Source organism: Neovison vison, chromosome 3 (genome assembly GCF_020171115.1).
Source record: "Neovison vison isolate M4711 chromosome 3, ASM_NN_V1, whole genome shotgun sequence".
Lineage (NCBI taxonomy): Eukaryota > Metazoa > Chordata > Mammalia > Carnivora > Mustelidae > Neogale > Neogale vison.
In genome coordinates, this window is record NC_058093.1 from 221,991,274 (window position 1) to 222,017,500 (window position 26,227).

The 26,227-nt window shown below is 45.8% G+C and overlaps 1 protein-coding gene across 1 annotated transcript in view; it reads right to left on the bottom strand.

Annotated features, from left to right (window-relative positions):
• SEZ6L (seizure related 6 homolog like) overlaps positions 1–25,891 on the bottom strand; it is a 182,232-nt gene extending 156,341 nt beyond the window's left edge. Inside the window, exon 1 of the mRNA XM_044244414.1 lies at positions 25,798–25,891. Coding sequence (XP_044100349.1) covers positions 25,798–25,891 — 94 coding nt within the window. The remainder of the gene's footprint in view (positions 1–25,797) is intronic.
• Between the last annotated feature and the right edge of the window lie 336 nt (positions 25,892–26,227).

Sequence of the window (26,227 nt, forward strand, 5' to 3'; positions counted from 1 at the left end):
CTCTGGCCTTCAGGGTCCTCACCATGTCCTTTCTGTGAGATGTCCTGAAGCTAATTTATAGGTTCAGCATAGTTCATAGGCTTTCTGGAGCACTTTCATATATGTGATCTCACTTGATCTTGTCCACAGCCCTGTAAAGCACTTAGGACTGGTTTCATCATCATCATCATCATCATTATCATCTCCATTTTACAGAGGAGAAAACTGAGGCTCAGAGTGGGTAAGTAATCTGAAACTCAGACTTCAACTAAGTTCTGTCTGGCTTCAAAGCTTGTGATTCACGCCTGAACCCCTCTGCTTCTCTGAAACTGCATGGTGATTTTTGAATGAATCATGTATTCATTTATTTGACCCACATTTTTAGTTTCAAAGACCAAGGAGATGGATAGTTCCATGAGCTAATGAAAACCCAGATAGACCAGTAGCTTCTTCCTCTTAACCCAAATCCAGCTCTAAGTTTGGTCAAATCTTCAGGGATGTCTGATGTCACCAATGCCCTCAGGAGAATCCACAGAGGAAGATGGGCCTGTGCCAGAGTTCCCCAGGAATTCCATGTGAGTAAAGAATTACACAGATCACCCTTTGATCCCTCTGTCCAAATTCATCCCTCTTTGGATGAAGGCAATCTCTTTGGTCAGGGCAGCTTGAAAGCTATCTCAAGGCCATCCTCATGTTTCACTCACCCAAGTCAACTGGAGATCAGAAACATCAAGTGAAAAGCCCCTGTCCCCTGGAAAGCCTATGTTCCATTTGCAAAAAAAAAAAAAAAAAAGTGTTTCTCTTACATATTATATAACTCTGGGGAGGCAGTTGCTTAGCAACTGAGCCCAGTTGGCTGGGCTGGGAGTAGTTATTAACTCTTCCTGCAGTCAGTTGACATTGTCAAGTCTTCCTGGAAGGCCACCAACCACCCCATTTCCATAACAGAAAGCTCATGACATTCATTTGTCCCTGCATCAGGACCCTTCCTGGCTCTCTCCTCACCACAACTGCAGGGCTGTCCTCCTGGGAAGAAGGACAGCATAAGCGGCTGTGTGCAGCTTGCCTAGTAAGACCAGCCTCAGGCCTTCCCTAACCCACTGAGAGAACCTACTGAGAATCTATTAGGCCACCTAAGTGACGTGAAATGGGACCCCTTGGCAAATGACAGAAGTTAAATGCACACATCACAGGAGTGGGCTGTCTGGCTGGCTTAATTGGTAGAGCGTGCAACTCTTGATCTGGGGTCATGAGTTCGAGCCCTACGTTGCGTGTAGATCTTACTTTAAAAAACGCACACATCGTCATGTCCACACTTAGAGTTTCGACAGGCATAGTATGGAGCACCTACTATGTGCCAGAGCCAGCAGCAGGCACTGGGAATCGACAGTAAACAAGAGTCAAATGTCCCTCCCTCACCAACCTTTCATTCTAGTTGGGGAGCTAGATGGTACCCACAAAAAGAAGTAAACAAGATAATTCTGTTTGTCGTACGTGCTTTGAAGGAGATAAAATAAAGGGATGTAATAGAGCCTGAGTCGGTGTGTGGGAAGAGGTGCTTCTATACCTACAGCTATCTCAATGCACCCATCTAAATATATCAGTATAAAAATGCATCCATATGCTGGGGACACTGTGTTGCTGCTGATAGATACATTTCCATTCAATGCTGGTGTGGCAGGAGCCCTAGAGCTAATCTCAGTTCAGTCTCCAAGATCTTTCCCATCTCAGTAAATGGTATCACCTGATTGAACCAGTCACTCAAGCAGTAACCTAAGGGACATCCTTAATTTTCTTTTCTCTCTTTTATGCATCAACATATCTATTGACTTTAATTTCAAAATAGACCTTGAACCTACCCCTGGATGACTATAACAGCTTCCCCCACTTCTCTTTCCTGATGGTTCATTCTCCACCCTGTAGCCAAAGTGAGATTTCAGAAAAGGAACTCACTCTCTCCTCTGCTTAACACTTCTCAATGGCTTCCCTCTTGCTGATCTCAGATTGCCTCCAAACATTCACTGCAAGGCCCAGTGTGTTCCAGAGCCTGGCTACTTCTCTCCTTCCATTTCTGACCATGCCTTCCCTCATTTACCATGTTCCAGGCACCGTGGCCTTGGTTTTGACTCAAACAGGACATGCTCCTTTTTTTTCTTTTTCTTTCTTTTTTTTTTTTTGCCTCTGGGCCTTTGCACATGCTATTTCCTTTGCTCCTAGCCTGACAAACCCCCATTCATAGATCTTAGCTGAAAGTCATTTTTTTTTTCAATTTATTTATTTTCAGAAAAACAGTATTCATTATTTTTTCACCACACCCAGTGCTCCATGCAAGCCGTGCCCTCTATAATACCCACCACCTGGTACCCCAACCTCCCACACCCCCACCACTTCAAACCCCTCAGAAAGTCATTTTTTAAAAAAGATTTTATTTATTTATTTGACAGACAGAGATCACAAGTAGGCAGAGAGGAAGGCAGAGAGAGAGGAAGGGAAGTAGGCTCCCTGCTGAGCAGAGAGCCCGATGTGGGGCTCGATCCTAGGACCCTGGGACCATGACCTGAGCCAAAGGCAGAGGCTTTAACCCACCGAGCCACCCAGGCTCTCTGAAAGTCATTTTTTTTAAAGAGGCTCTCCCTCATCACCCAATTCCCTGATCCCAGCACCCTGGTTGATGCATTCACAGAACTTTTATTCCTATTTGTAATTATATATATACCTATGTATAATATATAGGATACATATATATACACATATGTAATATATAACACATATATGTATATATTATACAATAATGTATAAATATAATGTATAATATATATTGATGACATCCATATGTATATATACATATATAAATACATTTTTAACTTGCTTGTCTTTCTCCATTGAAATGCTGAGTTTCATGAGGGCAGAGAATACCCCAACTATTTGTTCTCAGCTGTGTCTCCAGCATACATCCAGGGACATGGTTTATATAGACGATATCAGATATTTTTTTTCCCTACATGAATGAACAAATAAACATCATAAAATAGCTAAAATTTACTGAGTGTTTTCTACATCCCAAGTGCAGTACCAAACACTCAGCATATCACGATCCCCGTTTCATCTTCACGATGACCCAGTTAGGGAGGGTATGACTATTCCCATTTTAGAAATGAGTGAGCTGAGGTTCAGAGACGGGAGCTGTGAAGACCAAGGTCACACTGCTAGGCAGGGGCTGTGCTGAAACTGGAACTAAGCTCACTCCAAGTCTCCAAGCTGGGCTTTTCAATCACTGTATAATTCCTAATACTTGTGGAGTTTGATAACACTTTTTCACCTCTCCTGGCTTTATCGTATGAGGGATAGTTCTCTCATAGGCAGAGGTGGATCAGCGATAGCTTGAGAGTTTGAGGTGGCACGGCGATGAGCTCCATCTGGCTGGTCCTGCAAAGTCAGGCAAAGTTCAGTTATCTGAACAACCAGAGCCTAGCAGACAAAGGGTGAACCAAAATAACTCCCCAGACTGAGTCATTCCTGATCACGCCTGGGAGGCTTTGCAGGACATCTGAGGCACTCTGCTGCAGCATAGAACATCTCCCTCTCACTTTATGCCCAGCACAAGCCTTTATTGAAAAGAATGTGTCAGGGGAAAGAGCTGGCCCTAAACAACTCTGAAACTTGGTTTGGATTAAATCAAGAGAACACAAATAGCTACCAGTTCTTGGGCACTGAGGATGCACCAGGCACTCACTCGAGACCTTTACATGCATTTTTCCCCACACAAAATCACTCCAGGTGGGAACTATGTCTACCTCCATTTTACAGGTGAGGAGACAGAGATGTGGTCATTCATGTTACACAACCTGGAAGTGGTAGAGCTGGGATACAAATTGAAGAGGGGTAAAGGTCCCAGGTACAACCTCTTAACAATTGTGTTCTATTTCCTATACCACTAGGAGTACCCTATCCCATAACCCTCTAGTGCTTTTCTAAGAATCTATCGTGCCGCCCAATGGTCAGCTCAGAGGCAGACTCCAAGTATCCTTAGCTTGGCCAAGGATGAAACTGTTCTTGGGGATCACAGACCATTGGTGTGTGGTCCAGTCTTGCCAACTAGTGAGTGCAAGGCAAGGTTTTCTGAATCTGGGGTGTGGGCAGAGATTAACAGGCAGGGATGATCCACATCTCCATTGTTTCAGGAGGTATTACTGATGACAAAGATCTGTAGGATCATCATCTTGGACAATACTGTTGGCTTCTGTAACAGCCAAGAAGAACAGAAGAATGAGCTAGCCTGTGTAATACCACCATAGCCTCAAAGAGGCCTTGATTTCTGCCTCTGTGAAACAGGAATTCTGGGAGTATGAGCTAGTTATATCTGAGGTTGCTTTTAGCCCCCTGTTCTTGCCTCCAACTTCTTAATGTGCTCTTCTCAGAGCCTGCAGTGCCCTTCTGTCTCCCATCTTTAGTTGGCTAAGTTTTATTCATCATTTGGGACTCAGCTCAGGAAGCATCTCCTCCAGGAAGCTTTCCTTAAGCCCTGGTCTGGGTCAAATGCATCCCTGGAATTCTGTGGCTTAGACCTAACACAGGACACTTCGCTATTTGTCAGATTTGTCTGCCTATACAGCCAGCCTCCCCATCAGCCTCTGAGTCTCCTGGGGTGCAGGGAGCCTGTCCTAGATAATTTCTTTTCTTCAACAACCAGCATAGCCCCTGATACTCAAGAGACGCCCAACATGGGTGCACATAGCACCATGATCTCCAGCATGGTAATTATTCCTGGAAGAATTTGACCCAAACAGCTCTAGGGAATTGAACAAAATTGAATGCAGTGGAAAGTCTGAACATCACAGAGACTCAAGAAGCATATAAAACATAAAGAGAAAATTGCTTTTCAAAACTGTAACAAAGGGAAGAGAAGATTCGCATTGGCTGTTAATACAGGCTCTGTGGATGCAATGGGGTGGGGATGGGATAATTAACTTTCTCGACACACCTCCCAAATGTTCAGTAATGTCAAATAGAGAAAAAAATCAAGTTGTAAAAGAAGTACCTTTTTTCTTCATGCACTTTCCACTCTTGCAGCACAACACGGCACAATATGATAGAAGAAAAGTATCGAGCTCTCGGCCTTGACATGAACTTGCTTTGTGATCTTGGATAAGATACCTCTCTTCCCTGATTTGTACATAGTTCATCTTTAAGTAAGGGAGACGGGCTGGGATATTCACCAAGGGCTCTGGTTCATATGTATTCCTCAGGCATCGAGCCATGTTGTTCTCACATGGATTTTTTGGTGACAAATTGAGGGTTTTTTCCCCTGGGGAACTCTCTCATTTTTTTCCCGTGTTCAAAGACACACAAACTGTTCACAATTCCCCGCTGTTGTAAGAGCAATTTGCTTTCATTATCCTAAACCTTTCAGCATTTCTTGAAACCTCTTTTTGTAGGAAGAAAAAATGTTCCCAATGTGATCACAGGAGATAAATCTGCCATTTCACATTTCAAAAAGTAATCAAAATGCACCCTACTAGAGTAGGTACTCATTACAATTTATGACGAGTGCTTGAAATTGCCTTTATCTTTCTTCTCCTCTGTCCAGAATTATTGTTTCTATTTAGGACGGGAATGCCTAAAGGGGCAGTGGGTGGACATGAGGAATCTCTTTGGTGTGATGCTGTTATTTCATGTTGTTTCCTGAAAGCCTCATATTAGCATGGGTTGACCAGATAGCTTGTTTGCATGACTTCCCTCTTTTTATTTGACCTGGAGCCAAGACCTGTGGGAAGGGTGGTAAAGGACTTGGGGAAATGGGCCTATTTTACTCATTAAGGCCTAAGGCCGACAAGCTTTTTAAGAGCCCATGAAAATGTCTGAGAGCTAAAAACAATATATTGGCTCCAAAATAGAAAAAGAAAACAGTACAACCAGAATTAATAAAGGCTTAAATTAAAAGGGCTTCATAACCTACCATCATGTCAACCTTAGTATTTCTGAAATTTAGTGTTCATAAAAGTTCCATTATATTTGAAAAGAGTTGATGGGTTAGAATCTCATTTCACAAGAATTCCAGAGTATTCTTGATGATTTGTCAAGAAATCACAGATAAATGTAAATCGAGAATGTTACCGTGGTAACAAAATAATTCCAAAAGCTGACTTTCATATTTCCTTTAAACTGTGTCAATAAAAATGCATTTAATTTGTATGAAATGATGTGAGTTTGGGGCTCCAAAATAAGGTTACTTAGGGCAAACCAAAGTCTTAAAGTGGCCTTATGTAGGATGAGCTGATGAATAAACAGGTTAATGGATAGATAAAAAAATGTATGTATGGATATATGGATGGACGGACGTATGTATAGATACATATAAGGATAGATGAACAGGTGGGTTTTAGATGGGTGGATGGATACATGTATGGACTGATGGACAGGGATGGATGGTGTGGATGGATAGATAGGTGAACAAGTGGATGCATGGATGGATAAGTAGATAGACAAAGAGGTGGATAGATAAAATTACTGATTCAGTGAGGTAGCAAGGACCCCTGACTCCTCACTTTCAAGCTGGCATTAAAACCATTTAAATGTAGTCACAAAACCTTGAGCACAAGGACTGGAAAGTATCCCAAGAGACCCTCTAGGACAACATTGTTCCTCTTCCAGATGAAAACACTGAGGGTCAGAGAAGGAAGGGACACAACTGATGGCACATTTTCTTTACTCTCATCAAACAGGAGGCTGCTGCTTAAATGTTTGCCTCTTGGAAAGACACGGCACATGCCTATTTCTCAGGCACTCTACATATTTATAGGATAGTGTTTCACAATTGATGACAGCTTTCTGCTAAACTGACAGGTCTCAGTCTTGCCAAGCCTCAGGATCTTTCCTGCACACTTTCCTTGCTGTCTCCCAAAGGAGGCAGGCTAGTGAATGGCAGTGCTTGGTCTGGGGCGAAACTACTCTGCAGACCCAGGCGAGGAGAAACATATGTGGTTTAATTCATGCTCACTTTATCTTATTTTAGCACATCTTCAGTCCCTTTCTGAGTCTTTCAGCCATCAGTTGAGACATGGTAGGGAAAAAAAAAAAAGCCCTCTGTTCCCCCACGTATTGGACTTCCTTGTGGCTTTTCACTTGGTGACAGCATTTGGATTTTCCTTCAGGAAACCAGAATCCCTCACCTCAACCCTGGAGAGTCCAGGACTGGCAAGTCAGGTCCTACATCATTCCAGCTTCAATGATTGATTCAAAGATGAGCATAGGTACCAAGTCTGACTACATGTTACATATATTAGCCCACTTAATCTTCTTTGCAATCCTGTGAGATAGGTACTATTCTAAATTTCTTTTAAAGATGAAGGAACTGGGGTGCCTGGGTGGCTCAGTGGGTTAAGCCGCTGCCTTCGGCTCAGGTCATGATCTCAGGGTCCTGGGATCGAGTCCCGCATCGGGCTCTCTGCTCAGCAGGGAGCCTGCTTCCTCCTCTCTCTCTCTGCCTGCCTCTCTACCTACTTGTAATCTCTGTCTGTCAAATAAATAAATAAAATGAGGAACCTGAGGCACAGAGAGGTTAAATAACTTACCTAATATTGTATCACTGATAAGTGGCAGAGGTGAGGTTTGAACCCAGGTGGCATGATTTAAAGTTAGCACACTTAACACTGCAATATCCCACCTTTTAGTACCTGATGTATAGTGTGTCCTCCTAAAGTACCAGTGGATAAGTTTTATCAGAAAAACACTGAAAAAAATATATATATATTTGTTCCCATTAAGTACTTAATCAAAACTTCAACATGACTTAATCCCTGGGAGAACTGGACTTAATGGCCTCATGTAACTTTAATTTTTTTACTCGTTTTTTTTTATTGTTAGTCACCATAGAGTACATCATTAGTTTTTGATGTAGTGTTCAATGATTCATTATTAGCATATAACTTAAAAATTTTTTTATTAACATAAAATGTATTATTAGCCCTGGGGTACAGGTCTGTGAATCTCCAGGTTTACACACTTCACAGCACTCACCATAGCACATACCCTCCCCAATGTCCATAACCCCACCACCCTCTCCCTACTCCCCTCCCCCTGGCCACCCTCAGTTTGTTTTGTGAGATTAAGAGTCTCTTATGGTTTGTCTCCCTCCCAATCCCATCTTGTCTCATTTATTCTTTTCCTACCCCCCAAGCCCCCCACATTGCATCTCCACTTCCTCATATCAGGGAGATCATATGCAGTTGTCTTTCTCCAATTGACGTATTTCGCTAAGCATAATACCCTCTAGTTCCATCTACGTCATCGCAAATGGCAAGATTTCATCTCTTTTTGATGGCTGCATAGTATTCCACTGTGCATGTAACTCTTTTTATAAAGATTTCTATTTATTTATTTGAGGGTGGAAGGACAGAGGGAGAGGGAGAGAGAGAATCCCAAGCAGACTCCCTGCTGAGTGCAGAGCCTGACATGGGGCTTGATCCCACGACCCTGAGATCATGACCTGAGCAGAAACCAACAGTTGGACAGTCAACCAACTGAGCCACCCAGGAGCCCTGACCTTGTGTAACTTTATACATAGAATGACTCGCTTTTCTGGAAATTTATTTCCTGGTCACCTTAGCTATGTGGAAGTTACCAAGAACTATGAGGAGGTGAAGAATGCAATCATCCAATGTCAAAAATGCTGTCTAGGGTCAGCTCTAAAGTGGGTGGGAGTTATTCATGGAAGAGTCCCTCACTTTGATCTTGCACACTATTTCTGCACAATTATTATCTGTTTTCTCACAAAGGAATTTAGAAATGGTAACCTGGAAGAAATTCTGTGTAGCATCGAGAAAAGAGTCATTAACTCAGGAGCTGGATTGATCTAGAAGTGAATTCCAGTCATAAAACTGACAAGTGAAGGACTTTGCCTCTCTCAGCCTCAGTTGCCTTATCTGTAGTATGCTGGCAATAATAGTACCTACCTCATGCTATTGCTTTGAGATGGAAATTAAAACTGTTGGTGTAAGGTGTCCAGCACTTAGTAGGTTCTTGCTAAATTATATCCATTAGGATTGACAAATGATGAGTTCTTCATCCCTTCTCAGGGTCTGTACCCTCGTTTACAAACTATGGTTTATAACAAGAGTCCTCTTGGGGAATTTTACAAGGTTGTTGGACAGAGTAGTAAGGTAATGGAAATAAAAATGCTTTTTAAATGGCTAAAAGCCACTTAAGTGCAAGGCAGTATTACAGTTATTACTACTATAGCTGTAAGAATTATACTATTGTTAATACTTACTACTATTTGTCATCGTTATGACCACTGCTATAAATGAATATAATATTAGTCCTTAGGTTGCTGCAATATTTCACAATAATCTCCGAGTGAAGAGTGACCACACTGGAAATGAACATCCAGAACCGTGCATCTCTATCAAACCTGAATCAATAGCGATAACACCTCCTTTGTACCTGAAATGAATTAGACAAGCATCTCTTTGTACAAGGAGACACAGGCACAAACTGACTAGTGAGTACAAAGTGGCGAGTACCTCACATAGCACCTACCAAACACATGGTAAATTCTATATTAGGAATATAGTAAATTCTACATTAGGACTAGAGTAAATTCTTTATTAGGAATAACTACAAAAGATGTAGATTAAGGATGGCTGCAGTCTCTGCCACTCACACCCAGAGGGGGGCTATTTCCCTACCCTTTGAATCTGAGCTGGCCTCCTGACTTCTTTTGACCAACAAAATGCAATGCACAACTTCTGAAGCTGTCCCTTAAGACATCTTCAGCTTTCCCCCTTGCTTTCCCCCCACTGCCATACTGGGAGAAGCCCCAGCCTCACATGGGAGCCACATGAGAGGAAATGGAGATGCTTTGGGGGTAAGCAGCTCAAGCCACTGAATGTGTGGCTGAGCCTCTTGGCATTTTCAGAGCAGTCAAGCCACATGATGACTGTGGCTCTGACCAACACCATGTGGACCAGAACAATCACCAAGCTGAGCCCAGCTGAACTGCAAAATCAAAGGAGATAATAAGTCGATCATTTTTATTCAAAGCTACTATGTTTTGGGGGTGGTTTGCCAGGCAGCAATAGCTAATTGAAATGAAATGGATATGAATGCTCCAATGAGATGCTCCTGACCCCACTGAGAGGGGCAGGGAAGGCTCTCTGGAAGAGAGAGCATGTGGAAGTCATATGAGGTTTGTGGGTTAAGCAGGAGCACAAGGATCCTAGCTCTAACTCATGAGTCAACCCTCTTCTCCACCTGATGTTTTGGAGTCCAAGTCAGGTTAGTGATAAGAAAAAAAATTCCAAAATCTTCTCTCACCCGGATAATTGTTTCTCCTCTTTAGGGATCAGCCCCACTTCCCCAGTTCTAAATCAAAATGTCAGGGCCTCCAAATTGGTTCAGGTGCTCATGCATTTGTAAAAATGTCTTTTGCTGGAAAAGGCCTGGAATGTCTAATTTCTGCCCCGAGCACATTTTTATAGTTAAGCTATATTATAAATGGCGTTTAATTTACCCAGCAATGTCAGGCCTACATTCAAATGAGAGCCAGCGATAATATATATAAGATCCTTTTGTACAGTCTGATCAGGGTTTGGGAGGAGGGGAGAGGTGGGTTTAGCCATCTTTGTCCGAATTTATATTCTTTTCTTCTCTCTGCTGCTGTTTCTATGTACCATCCACCAAGAGGAGGATAGTGAAAGCCTTTCAAAGCACCAGGCCAAGTTTGAGGAGGCAAGTGTGTGGATGAGTCGAGGTTTTAAACACAGTTGAAGGGTCAAGGGCCAGGAGCCCTGAGGACTTCTGAGCAGGCTCAGTGTGTTGGCCTCCCTTCCACTGTGGCTGGAGAGAGATGGTACCAGGAGCTGTGGGCCGACAGAAACAAACTCAGATAATTCCAGATCTTAGCTGGGAGGCAGGGGACAGGTGAGCCTACCTCCTGGTGAGGAGCCAGGGGGTGGGATTCCTCCTTCAAATTCTGTCAGCAAGGGCCTCTTCCCTAACTCCCTTCCATTCATAGAAGCTTTATCAAAGCAGGACAGGCCACTCCCCTGCCTACAGTGAGCTTCTCAGAGCAAGAGAATAAATTTTCAGCAGGCTCCGTGCCCTACCAGGTGTGGCCCACCCACCCCTTCTCTTCATTTTGCCCACTTCCTTCCCTGCCCTTGATCCCCCATCCACAACATCTTTTTTGTTAGTTCTTCAAATGCCTGAACTCTGGCGACTCATCCAAGGCCAAGCCAAAGGTTGCATTCTGAGTGCTAAGGCATCCCTGACTCAGCCTGTCCCCAAGTGGAGAAGCAGAGAAAAGGGCTGATGGTAGCAATAATTCATGTCAGGGAGGCCATCCCCACACCCAAAAGCCTGGCCCTGGTTCTCGGGAAGTTGGGTGTGATCGATCATGAATGGGGCACATTTATTTGGCTCATTACTAGGTTTTCAGGGAAGAGAGGAATCAGGAGACCAGGACTGTCTGGGGGAGAAAACACGGTGGGCTAAAAGTAGACTCCCACCCAACCTCTATACCACAGAAAGGAGTGAATTCTTTCTGAGTAGGATATATATCCCAGCTCTGGCTGAGCCTCCAAGGGCAGTGTGAGGGATTCCCACTCAGCTCATGCTCTTGGGTGGGGGGTGGTTACAGATGCTCTCAGAGTCCCAGGTGGTCTTTTTAACCGCTTCAAGTTCACAGTGCCCATGAGAATGTCTGATGTTCTTTGGAAACTCCTTACCTTGTGCACTATCACAGATGAACACATCAAACCCCTTCTCTGTCATTGCAAGGTAGGCCATCATTTTACCCGATGATGCAAATACTTAATGATCAGTATACATGGGACGTGGCGCAGCAATGGACGATTAATCCATATGCATTGAATAAATGAATGAGTGATCATGTTGAATCAGTGAATAAATGAAAGATGACAGACAGTGTAAGTTCCTTGAGGGCTGACATTGCACATATACACATTGAATATTTGCTGTTTGTGGCTGAATCAGTGAATCAGGCCCCGAAATGCCCAGAGCCTAGTGGGAGAAACAGGGGTATAAGAAAAGTAAGTATAGTGCAGTATTCTGATGGGGGTGCCTGCCCTGGGCCAGGGAAGCATGGCCAAGGGAGAGGGAGGGTAGAGGGGAAGCTCTGGGAAGGGATCACAGAAGGGAATACAGGCTTTGAGAGACTGAGGAGGGAGAAAGGGAGCCAGTGAAGACAGTATGCCTTGGGGAACTTGGGGCCTTAGTCCAATCACAGAAAAGAGACCCAAGAATGAGAAAGGCAAGTTACAGACCAATATGGATGACATGGTACTATTCTGTAAGAATTCAAAGTGTATGTACCCAAATTGAGGGCCATTCTACAAAATAAGCAGTTTGTATTCTTCAAAAACACCAACATCAGGAAACACGAAGGCCAAGGAATCATTCCATCATGGAGTCTCTTTGGCCCTCAGTTTCTTCATCTGAAAAATAGAATTAACTTTCTCTGTCACCGGCCTCTCAAAATTGTTTGCAACCACCTAACCCAATAAGGGGCTTCCTCTGCCACATGCAGAGAATAAATGATTATTTTTATTACTACTTAAAATAAAATTACCCCAGGACTTGAAGGAATTAACTTGTTTTCAGCCAAACCTCATTAATGTATTGTCCAAGTTGATGCATTAAGGAAATAATGGGCATATAATTTATGCACATACACATGCTTGGCTACCTCTTGGCGACTTTGCTGAGAATGCATTTTTCCCACATGTGCAAGAGAACAAAGAACCAACATACTGTTACCATAAGTGAAGTCAATAACATTACCCTCAGCGGGGTTTCCTGGAGTTCTGGCCTCTGTTTCTACAAAATCTGGAATGGTTATAGAAGGTTCTTTTCAAGTGTACATTGACTTGGCTCATGAAAGAGCATCACCTAGAAAAGGTTTTTTGTTTTTTGTTTTTAAGAGATGATTGGGTCAGACAATGTCACCTCACTACAGGTAGATACCAACTAGGACTAGCGACCCTGTGAATGCACTGTTCCCCAGTTCAGGTCCTTCAGAGATCACTGTACTCTGCCTGGATGTCATCAGGCCAACACAAGAGAGAGAGAGGAGAGGAGAGACAGAACTTGCACATCTGAGTCATACCTGAGTTGGCAGAATAATTGCATGTTAGGTTCTCTGAGGGCAAGGTACGCCTTACTTACTTCTCCATCTCTAGTGCCTACCAAGTGCTTGTTACAGAGCAGAAGGTCTTGAAGGAACAGAAACTTGATCTTGAATGAATGAAGGAATCCTTATCCACCAGTGCTTAGTCATCTGAGCCCCGGCTTCCTTATCTATAATCAAATGGCTATCAGAGTCACCCTAGAACGCTCTGCTAGTAATTAAGCAAGCATCTATAAATGAAGCCATGGCGGGGATTCCATGAATTATGGGAATATTTTTTCCTTTGCAGCCTTTCCAGGGATCTGCTGTTTTCTTTGGAAACAGGGAAAGTGGAGTCAGAATAGAGAGACACGACAGATAAGACCCAAACATTGCCTTCTAGGACCTCCTGAATGCCAAGAGGACTCAGGGAGGACCAAGTTATGTCCACGTTCCTTGTCTGGGGTTTGGGGGCTGATCTAAGATGAACCTTGATCATTAAACAGCAGCCAGTGAGTGATGGGTTCACTCAATCGGACCCCTGCTTTTTGCTTAGAACCTCGATTTTATTAACCAAGGTAATAAAATACCTTGAAATGAGAAGCAGAGACTAGATGTGTTGCTCTAACACCAGTGCTCCTGTCTGAACATCTTATCTGTAGGGTTCGGGCATTTGTAAATTCTGTTCCAGCTGGGAATGATACACCAAATCTCTCTTCTTCTCTCAAGACTCTTGGGAAAGGTTGCTCACTCATTTACTCATGGTAACATCTATACAAATTATCCAATTTCTTTTTTTTTTAAGGTTTTATTTATTTATTTGAGACACAGAGAGAGAAAGCACGAACGGAGGGGCAGAAGAAGAGGGAGAAGCAGACCCTCCGCTGAGCAGGGAGCTGGGCACAGGGCTTGATCCCAGGACCCCACGTTCACAACTTGAGTCAAAGGCAGATACTTAAGGGATTGAGCCACCCAGGCGTTCCCGGAGTATCCAATTTCTATCAGGCACCGTCTTAAACTATTGATGGAAAATTCCCTTTCTGTCTCATACAACTAGATGGAAAAGGTACAGTTCTTTCCCCTCCTATACTGTTTCCATAAAGCAGACAGGTTATAAAGCTGAGGGTTATACAGCTCGTAAGTGACAAAGCTGGGATCCACACTCAGGCATCTCGGTTCCTAACTTCTGAGCCCTTCCACTGCCATATGCCCAGTGACCACCTGCCGACTGCTCAATGCGCCATGCTCTGAGTTACATGTTGGGGACACAGGTTTTCTTAGTCTGGGAGGGGGACAACCATGCGTTAGCTGCATGCTAATAATAAGCACTGCCCGCATGCTAATTAAGAATGATTACACTTCAACATTCATTCATTCCACAGCTCTGCATTTGCTGAGCTTCTGTTTTCTGGGAGATGGGCTGCTTATTGAGAGGGAGATGCAACACATCCCCTGCCTTGGAGGACCTCATTGCTAGAAGTGGGGAGAAAGGCTTTCCAGTTCTTGCATCTGTGGGGAAGTGGTTGAGAGTGATTGTAAGCAGTTCATGGCTGGACACCAGCTCTGCTCCAGCAGGAGTCCAAGTTCTGGGCTTGTAATACCTCTAGGTGGGTACACAGCGAGACGGCACCCTTTTGTTTTTTTCCATGACGTCAACTGGAGGACATGATACGTGTTGAATGAATGTATGATGATGATATCATAAATATTATCTAATATTATATATTTTATTATAAGTATTGAATTCCTACTGGGTACAAACCACTATTCTATGCATTTTACAGGGTCAGCTCATGAGTTCTCACAGCATTCTGTGATGTGGGTCCACTGATCATTGTCATTTCACAGCTGAAGAAATAGAGTACCAGAAAGTTCAGGACCTGCTTGAGCTTACACATTCATATAAATAAGAGTGGCCTGAGGCTTTCTTTAGAAACAACAATAAAGTGTTGCTTTTAACCCCAATTGAAGTAAATGTATGCAAATGAGCCCCAGCACATCATTTTTTATTTATGCCATAAATTAGGCAAATTCCCTTCTTGAAGCCCTGGAAAACTAGGACTGATTCCACATATTTTGCATTAATTTCCAAGGTAGTTGGCCCCAAATTAACTTTACAACTTGGTAAACCTGCCTTAGAGGGGGCATGGAGGTAGAGGTCTGATCAAAAGTCTATAGGGAATGAAGAGTCAGAGGAGCTTTGTCCATCTGTCACTTTTTGCTCATCGCTTTACAATTTAGTGGTGTACTTCCACACCCAGGGCTGCCATGTACAGCTGCAAAGGTTGTGCACTGCTTAACTTCAGGGGTGAGGGACCACTCACCTACACTGCTGGAGATAGGCAGGGAGGTGACATAAGCATTGCAATCTCACAGTCCACCCTATGGGAGAGGCACAGGAAGCATTACATTCTCTTTTTGCAGATGCAAACTGAGGCTGAGTTGATCACACCCCTTCCTCCAGCATCATACAACACAGAAACGCCAGGGTTGGGATCCACGTCCAGCCCTGTCTCAGTCCTATGCCAATGATGAGTCCACCACTCTCAGAAAGTGTACTCTGAGTACATTCTTTAAAACACCTCCTCCCTCTGTTTCCATAATATTAAAGCTTTGAAGAAATCACAATATTATATAATAGCTGCATTACTAAAACCATGCAAAGAACAACATGTTTGAAAAAGCACATTCTGTTTTCCCACTAACCTCCACCATTGCTCCTTCCTTTCTCCCTTCGTCTGTCTTTCTTTCTTTCTCTCCTTCCTTCCTTTTTCTTCCTTTCTCCCTCCCTCACTCTCTTTCTTCCTTCCTTCCTCCCTCCCTCTTTCTCCTTCTTCCTCTTTCTTTCTTCCTTTCTTCCTTCCTTCCTTCCTTCCTTTCCTTTCCTTTCTTCTTCCCTCCCTTCTTCCCTCCTTCCCTCTCTCTCTTCCTCCCTCCCTCCCTTCCTTCCTGTCTTTCTTTCTTTCACCCATTCAACAAACAGCTGTGAGTAAAGAGGTAGTAAGAGACAACCCCTGACTCCAAGGACCTCACAGTCCAGTGAGGAAGGGAGATGAGTCAGCAGACACATTTGTCATCTTTCCCAGTTCTTAGATATATTTACTAGTAAGGCCACAGCTTGATGACTGTGGATGAAGAGTTCCAGAGCAACATCGTGGCAATTGGAAGGGTTGAGAAAGCAACTATGGAGGTCAGAGCAAGTGTGAAATGTTACTGGTGGTGATTGCTCTACCCGGAGTATGGATGGAACTAGCCCTGTGTTATGACATGCTTACCACACTAGCCACAGATGTTTGGATTAAACATGAACTGTCAATCTCTTGCCCCAGTAGGACGAGCCATATTCCTCAGGAATCTGAGCAGGGAAACATGAGGAAGTTGAGTGTTAGGGGCTGTATGTGGACTGCCATGGCTTAGAGCAGTACTGTCCAATAGATCTTTCTACCAAGCCAAAAGTGTTCTCTCCCCAACATGGCAGCCACTAGCCACACATGACTACTGAGTACCTGAAATGTGCTAGTGGGACTGAGGAATTCTAATTCCAATGTAATTTCATTTTAATGGATTCACATTTAAAACCAAATAGCCACTTGTGGCTAGTGCCCACCATATCAGGTGGTGCACATGTAGAATTTGAGCCAGAGAAGCCATGACAGCCCACGTGTAAGGAGAGGTGGTGAGGGAGATCACTGGTTAGTGAGTAGAATGAGGCTGGTGAGAGAGAGAGAAAAAGAGGGGGCGGGGGGGGGAGAGTCAGAAGCAACCAATGCAGGGAGAAGCAGATGCCATGGAAGAGAGAAATGAAGGAAAGGAGCCCATCCCTGGAACATCCGTGGTTCAATATTCGAGGTACCTTCTTAGTCTTGATCTATCCTGAATGATGCTTCGCTCTGTAAAGCCAAAAGGAAGACTGGTTCCTCTCTTGGAAGCCAGCACCGATCTGAGAATCTGAGACTCAGCTAAGATTCAACAAATCATTGCCATCATCTTCATCACTACCCAACCCCACCCCACCTCAATCATCTGAGTTAAGTGACTTGTCTAAGATCACACTGTTAGGCTGGAACCAATATCTGTCACTCCAGAGTCTGGACTCTTTATTGTACTATAATGCCTTTACGGGCTCCTGGTCCTAAGTCAGTGCTCCATTTCAGAATCCCAACTCACTCATTTATGATACAAAACCTTCACACATACCTACTCCCCCACTGGGATTGGGTGATATCAAACAAGGAAACTATCACCCACTGGCTCATACCCACCCCTCTTCCCTGTAAGACTTGTTCCAAGCTCCAGACTCTGCACTCCAGGTTCTTACTTCCAGCCCTTGGGTCATCCTTGCTGCCCAGCCAAGGCTGACCCTGACCACACCTTCTATGCCTTAAGCAAACCTTCCCCCGCTCTCTACACCCCACACTGTCACTGGGTTTCTCAATGAGCCACTCTATGGTCCACAGTGAGAACAGAGAAGCACAGGGGGGCACCTGGCCTGGGACCTGCACCTCCCTGAGCCTCCATGCTTTATTCTTGCTCGCCTGACTTGAGCCATCTGCTTGGATGGCACCATTCCCAGGTGTGAGCTGGTCTGCCAGTGCCTCAAAGATTCAAGTGCCAAGTCAGCACGGGAGGGAGCTCTGGCTGGATTTCAGTTTCTGCTAACTCTTCTTTTATGCAGTCATTCTGCCGTGGCCTCACAACGTAAATATCCGATTTGGGTAATGGATGCCATTGGTTTCATGGAGACAGGTGTCTTAAGGCTCTCCGTGGGTCTCCGAACATACACTACAGGAGAGCAGGGATCCCACTGTTCGTAAAAGACAGATAAAGTCCCTTAAAGGAAGCCAGAAAATAGGAGTCAGAGGTTCGAGTCCTGGGCTAGACCTCGAGTGAGTAAGTTCTTTCTTGCCTTTGGGTCTCTTTTCTCAATAAAATGAAATTACCAGGGAATGGACTGAAGCAGGTTGAGAGCCTGATGCTAAGACCTGCTGAATATGACAGACCCCAGGAAGGTATCTTGCTAGCTTTTTCTACAGAGCATGTCAATACCAGGTCCCCCTTCATTACATCATCCCTGGGAAATTAGCCGAGCACAGACAATGTGAGGCCCACCGATGGCTCAGGGCGACCAAGCTGCTCATCTGGAGTCATGCATCTCACAGAAAACAACTCTAAGCATGGATTTTTATTTCCTTTGCTATTTTCTGCAGCTGCCAGGGACCTGAGAGAAGGCAGAGTCTAAAGCCCCAGTGTCATGCCCAGAAAGTTTCTATTTTGAAATGAGCTAAGCCACAGGGTAAACAATTGCAGCCAACATGCCCTTTGGAAAGAGACATGGCTCCGGCAGGGACCCTCTGAGTGGTGCCTGCCTTGTGGCTGTGTGTTTGCACAAAGGTTGTTTCTATTCTTCACCAAGTGTCTCTCCTTCCTCATCCTATTCCTCTTTCTCATCTTCCTTCCTGTAGAATTCGTTGGTCATTTCACATCTATGAGCTCACTGATTTTCCTCAGAGCAATTCCTCAAGGTAGGACGCTCTTGCCATTTCCCAGTTTTCAGGTGAGGAGCCACGCCTCGGAGAGGCTGCCCAAGACCACACAGGTGTAGAAGAAATATTCAGGATGGGATTCAGATCTTTGCATGGATGCTACCTCCCCACAATCAGTAGTGTAGTTCAACAATCGGGTAGAGCCTTACACTGGGTGAGATACCTAAGAGACATATGGATGACGAAGCTTCGGCTGAGGGTTTTGATGGAGATGTGAGAAGTGGTAACTCATGCATTGTGAGTACATGAGCTAACTATAATAGAGGGATAAAATGTGATGGGGGGGCAGAGTATGACTCATAACTGGCACAGAGAAGAGAGAGAGGCAAGGGAAGTTCTTACAGAAAAAGACAATTAGGGACTGGGTTTTGCAAGATGAATAGAAGTTCACCAGGTAACTATTGATAGCAATAATGTTACCTTTATTGAGTGCTTACTCTGGGCTACACATATCTATCCACTTTGACTATCTGTAACCATCTTGCAAGGGAGACAGGACCCAGGTCTTACGTATCAGGCCCAAAGGGGGTCAGAGCACTGAAGGACATAGCTCAAGGTCACGCCGCTCAAGTCGGCGAGCTGGGCATTTCATCTTCAGGTATATGGCTCTTAGAATGACTGTCCAGTCATTCTGGTCCTGAATGAAGGACCAGAAGGATGCTTCACTAGGAATCATCAGAGACAGTATGGAGGGTTGGGAGGAATAGCTTCTCCTCTTGGCAAGCTGACTTGAGACACCTGGCATTTGCCCCTGGGTGAGAAAACACCTCCGCTCCCGGAGTCCAGCCAAACTATCCTAATTTCTGGGCTAGTGTCTGCTCTCCATTTGGCCATGGCTATGTGATACCTCATACCCTAGCCTCTAGAACAAACTGGGTTTTGGAATTAAATAGTCCTGGGTTTAAATCACAATCGCATCATTCATTGCTTACAACACCTTAGCAACTGCCAATACCGTTAAAAGACTCAGTTTCCTCATTTGTATTATCTACTTAGGGACATCACCTGATGTGGTGGTGAGGATGGGTGAGGTGGGTGAGGATAATAGGAGTGAATATATAGAGTAAGCACAAGGACAGCCCTCTGGCACAGGGTAGACCCATGCTAAATGGCTATATTTTGCCATTCTTTCATAACAAGCCCAGGAAGAAACGCACAGGAGTGCTTGGGGTCTTGAGCCTTCCACACCAACATCCAGCTCCCTGAAGCTTGACCTTCTGATATGCATAAAGTACAAAGCCTCTTAATTTCCATGTCTCATCCCAGCCCTGTGAAGACAGCTTTGCATATGTGGTCGTAGTTACCGTAAGCCACATTACAAATGGGAAAACTGAGGCTCATGGCTAGGAGGTCATTGAATTTAGGTTCCTGAATTTAGGAGCTTACAGAAACCAATTTCCCACACTTTAAGTTCTCCATTAATGGTTGAGTGGCCTGGGAACAGGAGAAATTACAAACAGCCAGAATTGTCAAAGTCAGCCAACAAACCACCCATTCTGCTCACTCTCTTTTGTGTAGTCTCCTTGGCTAGGAAGAGAATACTCTTTTCCTTTTGTCTTTTTCTCTTTCTCTCCTTCTTTCAGAGATATTAGGGGCTTGGAAAAATCCTAGTTGACTTGTGTCTCTGTCCCACCAGGTTTTGGAGTTTGGAGAGCCAGTGTTCAGACCCACCCAGCCTGACCACACACACGATGGTGAAGGCATCTCGTACACACATTTCATTGAGAAATACAGCAGGACCCACCTTGGAAGGTGCTCAAGCTGCCATGCTCAGTGTCAGACTATCTGGATTCAAATCTTACCTCTGCCACTTCCTACCTGTCAACCTTGAGCTTCCTGAACTAACTGTCTCTCTAAGCCTTGGTTTCCTTATGTATGAACTGGAGAGGAATTTTGGAGATTAAATAAGAGATAACCTACACAAGTGTCTGACGTGTATTCAGTAACCATTAGATATGACAAAGATGAACGAACCGCCCACACATATATTGTAACCTGTTCGACTTTATGACTCACTTTGATTCAACCAGTTTTATTTGAGTGCTTACTATATGCCAGGAACAGTGGTGGGCAGAGGGTACACGTCCAACATGCCTCTGACAAGTATGTATGGGCACCTTTCTATGTATCAGCAAAATCTGCCCACGAGCTTGGGGAATGCAGAATATAACAGGCATTAGAAAATTGATGCCAGATTGCAGCACTTCTTGTGACTCCCAACATACTGCTGGACCTCTGTGCCTCCACTTTCCCATTCTATAAAATGGGGGTAATAATAATTGGATCTATTGGGGCATTGTGAGTGCTCTCTGAACGAATCTACACAAACCACTTATCACAGGACTTGGAACAAAATCGACACTCGACGAATGCTCTTCGCATTATGGAAACGCGGTCCCAGCCTTGTTGTAGGAAATTACTTCAGGAGGGTCCATGAGAATTAGCCCATTCTCTCTGGAACACCCTCACTCCCACCCCTTCACCAACACCCAAAGGCTGCTGGTGAAGAACTACAGTAACCGGAGGATTATGCAAATATGCAAATTCCAGGAGGCAGCCTTTACCCTGCGCTGCTGCTGCTGCTGCTGCTGCTGGTACTCAGCAGCTAGGATGGGCTGTCTTCAGAGAGGATTCCTTTGGTGTCATCACAACCTCTAGTGGACAACAGTGAGCACAGCGAACACAGCGCTTCATGGGCCTTTGTTTCAGCCTTCCTCTGCTGAGCCCAGGAAGTCCAGAGCAGAGCAGGGAGGATGGGCAGGTCTGATGATTTCTTTCACGTGTCAGGCTGGGTACCCACCAGCCTGTCCTTTCCACTCACTATTTCCCTCTCTCTAATTCCACTGGTGGGCGATGTGCTCCAAAAGTGAACCTGCTTTCACTACTTCACTGTAGAAATCCTGCCCCCTCACCCCATACCCTGCAACCCACCCTTAGCGGCTGGTCTCTGTCACATCCCTGCAGGGCCAGCTCTAATGCTACCTGCTCAGGGAAGCCTTCCCTGACTAGGTCTGGTGAGAATGGACCACACCCCCCGGAAGATAATCCCACAGCACTCTGATAATCCCCTCCTGAAGCACGGATCACAGGTCATGGATGCTAGTGGTTTTCTTCTGATCTCTCTTGCTAGGTTGTCATTGCTAGGGCAGGGACCTCATCATATGACCCTGTGTCTCCTGCACTCTACGTGGGGTTGCTGCCTGCATAGAAAGTACTCGGTAAATGTTAAATGAATGAATGAGTTAATGTCTCTTCAAGAAGATTCTCTCCTTCTATCTCCTTTCCAACCATTACGCTGCCAACTGCATCTCTGGTACCATGGACTCTACTTGCTGATGGTAATAGTGAGGTGCAAATAGTTACAGTATCAGACTTTGGGAAGAAAGGGCACCTGCAACAGGTGAAAAAAAAATCTCACCTGCCACAGGTAGCATATAGTTACCTGGGGTTACTCATATCCCAACTCCAACTCCTCCTACATTGGCCTAAATTAGCCAGTTATTTATGCCAACATCTGCTTCACACCAGCTTCAAGGACTCACTCTCTGGGTGCCTACTAATAGGGGCAACTTGCATTTTTGGAACACAGAGAAGAAAACAGAGGAACATTACTTGAACATCTACTATGTGCCAGCTGTTTTACAAGGAAGTGTTATGCAATCATTGCTACCATCCTTCCAGACGGAGACAATTCTGTACCCCTGCCCCCATTCTGCAGATGGTAAAATGGAAGCTCAGAGAAGAGAGCTCTGCTGAAGGTCACACATTCATAACCAGGGGAGATGGACCTGGACCCAGGTTTTCAAAGCCGCAGTATTTCTTTTCCAGAACGCTATAAATCTAATACCAGTGCCCAGCTCAAATTCCCCAAAACAACAGCCTTACCCTGGCCTCTTTGGCGTTTTGCAGTTCGGCTCCATGAAGGAAATCACAGCCTGGTAGGAAAAAGGGCAGCTGGACTCTGCATTCTGAAACTGCCTTTTGTGGATCATTCTCTTTGCCTTCTTATCACCTGTCTCTACTTTTTTTTCACAGCATGTCAAGTGTCATCAATAATTTCCCTGAGAAATAGGAATCAATTGCAGAAAGCAGAAAGGGGCATGGGTAGAGATGGAAGTTATGCCATCTTTAGACCTCTACTCTGCTGACCTTTGGCATTGCCAGCACTTGCTGGTTGCAAAGGTCAGAATTGGCCCCTTCTGCCCTAAGCCACCAACTACTGCTTTGAGCGCCCCTAGTGGAGGTCTGCAGCACGCCCCGTGGACCAAACAGGAGGAGGGGTAAATAGAGCCCCTTTGAATAGCTTTTTGAATAGCAGGAATATATTTGTGAGCAAAACCACAAAACAAGCCACTCTAATCAGGAAACATCCTCTTGCCTTGGAAGAGGGAGGAAGGAATATAACATTATTTTCCTAATGTCTAACTAAGCCTTGTGAACACAAGAAGAATCCTTCAAGCTTAGATAAGGTGGCCCCTGGCAGGAGCAGCCAGAACTCCATGGAAAAGAATGGCAATCCATAATGAAAATAGTTGTTAAGTGAATTTAACAACAACGCACATTAGAGACTAGAGGAGGCAGCAAATCTGAGTCTTATTGAGCAATATTGAATTTCCTTTATTAATTCGAGAGAAAAAGAAAAGAAATGACACTCAGGCTCTGCAGTCTTAGCACGTAGCTACAATTATTCCCCATGTGCATATCTTAGACAATAAGAAGCCTCTTCAAAAACAAGTTATACTTTATACTTATTCATGCCTTACAGCAAAATGGCCCAGAGAATCATGTGACCTGCATAAGAATGTAGCAACAAGTCCCTTTCAAGTATTTACAAATCGAAGGCAAGCAGGACTAGCTTGCAACACTGTATTAGATGTACCTCTCTCCTGACATTAGTGGAAGTTGGGCTTCAGGTTAAAAATAGAATTTATTGTGAAAGGTCAATTGTTTCCAAATGCACCATGAGAATTGGCAGTGCTCCTTGGCTATCCTCACTCCTTCCTTACCACTAGAGTCTTGAAGTCAGAAGCACACGGTTATTAATGAGCCTTCTGAAGTATTACATCAGTTGACTTTAATTTGGCAGTGAGGGGCGCCTGGGTGGTTCAGTGGGTTAAAGCCTCTGCCTTAGGCTCAGGTCATGATCCCAGGGTCCTGGGATGGAACCCCACATCAGGGTCTCTGCTCAGCAGGGAGCCTGCTTCCCCCTCCCTCTCTCTCTGCCTGCCTCTCTGCCTACTTGTGATCTCTGTCAAATAAATAAATAAAATCTTTTAAAAAAATATATAGGCTAGTTGTAGTGTCAAACAGTTGGAAAAATAATATGAAATGTCTTAAAAATTAACACACACACATTTTGTGTTTGAAGCCAGTGAAGGAAGCAGGATATGAAATCCTTGTCTTAGATGACGATTCAGTATGTGACATTAAGACATTTTTCCTGGAGGGCAGTGTATTGGAGAGCGGGGGTCCTCAAAGGTAGAATCACTTTAGAAAAGCCAGTAAGATGCTGAGTAACTTTGGGTTCTTTCTATGTGTTTGTCACAACACAGATTCAAAGGATGAGGGAGGGAGATGTGGACTCTGTTCAAGGCCACCAAGCCATTGTTGGAAAGACAGCTAATTAAGAAAGGGCATGCTGTGGTGGAAAGGATTTATGTAAACCAGTTCTCTTCCCCCATCTTTCCCAGAGAAATTGTCCAGACCTGATGTAAATTGTGAATACTATTGCTTCATAAAAGGGGGGTTCTTTAATGATATGCTTTGTTAAACAAAAGGTGATGAATTATTTCCTTTGCTTTGCACTCCGGGGCTCCACAGTTAAAGAGAAGGGGGTAGGGGATAAAATGCCTGATTTATGCTGAGGAGGGCACTCCAGGCCATGGGGAAGAGTTGGAGGGAAAGGGACCCAGAGCTGGGGCCCACGGAGCTAAGAGCTGTCCGCGGCCTTTGGTGCTGAAGCAGGTGTGCGCGCCAGGGGTCCAGAACTCCCTAGGGAGAAAGGGTATCGCCTGTGCTCCAGCTCCAGGTCAAGACGGCCCAAACAGACACCGAGGCTCCAGATGGGGAGGGTGTGCGCCCTCCAACTGTCTTCAGACTGGGCAGACCCTGCAGCTGCCTGCTTATTTACCACGTAAGGAGCGCGTTTCTGGAAGCGGGAGCTGGACCTTTCAGAGAAGGCTAGGTTGAGTGGTTACCAATGCTCTCCTCCACTTTGGGGTCTCCTAGTGACCGATTAAATTCTCAAAGCTCTTGGGTTTAGCTCTGGATTAATGACGTGTCCAACCCCCAACACACAACTTTTCCTGGGGGACCTCAGCGGGGTGGAGAAGAGGGTGTGACTACGGGTCTGGTTAGGAGGAGCAACTACCCTTCGCTAAACTTGGACCCCCCCTTCCAAACCGGCAAGCACGTGGTGGGTGAAACTAGCACCCCTACCTCCCCAATTCATAATAGTGTTGAGACACTAGGCTGTCCGGTGCGCGTGGGAGGAAAAGTGTCCGCTCGGGTTCCCGACGGTGACCTGACATCTTCTCTCCCTCCCCCACCAAGTTCCGAGAACCCTAAGGTCCCCGACTGGCCTCCAAACGAAAGCCACACCCAAGTCCGGCATCCAGACACCTGGTTGGGATCAGTCCAGGGACCCGGTCTTACAGGACAGCCTGAACCAAAAGGAGGCAAGGGGTCCTAGACTGGGAGGGCGCGGCACTAAGAAGCCCCCAGACGCACAGTTCAAGTCTAGTCCTCAGTTAAAGGGCGGGTCAGCTGCCCCCCTTCTGAGAATTATCTGGCACCCAGCCCCGGGTGCGGTTGCAGAGAGCTCCGGGTATCTGAGGTTTGGAGGCGACCCCACTGCAAGGAGATTGTCTGGGGTTGCAAAGGGAAGTCAGCCCCACAGCCAGGCACACTGAAAGGGAGCCCGCAGCCGAAGCAAGGAAGCGCCGGAGTCCTTCAGACACATCCCCGCCTCCACACTCCCATCAGCCCGGGCCGAGGGGACGCGGTTCCCAGCCCCGAATTTGGGCGACCGCCCCGGCTTTCCAACCCTGCGGGCGGTGCTACAGAAGCCCAGGTCGGCCGCGACCCCCTGCTGCCCCGCACTCGCCGCAACTTTGCCCCTTCCCCCGCCCCGCCCCTCCAGGCGCTTACCTCCTGCCAGAGCTGCCGCGGGGCTCCCCAGGAGCAGGGCGAGGAGCAGCGAGGTCCCGCCGAGTCCCGCGGCGGGCGGCCGGGCCGCGGGCATCGTGGCTGCTGGGGGCTCGGGGCCGCGGGCTGCGGGCAGGCGGACGGCGCGGGAGCCGGGAAGCGGGGAGACGGCGAGCGCGCAGGGCAGGCGGGGCGAGGGAGGGGGCCGGGGGCCGGGGCAGCCGCCGGAGCCCCCCGGGCGGACGCGCGCTCAGCCCCGCGATCGCTCTGGCCGAGCTGCGCCGGGCGCGGGCGGGCGAGTGAGGAGGAGCCGGCGAGCGAGCGAGAGAGCGAGCTAGCGGGGAGCGAGCGGGAGGAGGGAGGGGGCTGGGGCCGAGTCTGTGCCGAGCGAGTGCGACGAGGGAGGGAGGGGGCGGGCGGGCCGCAGGGAGAG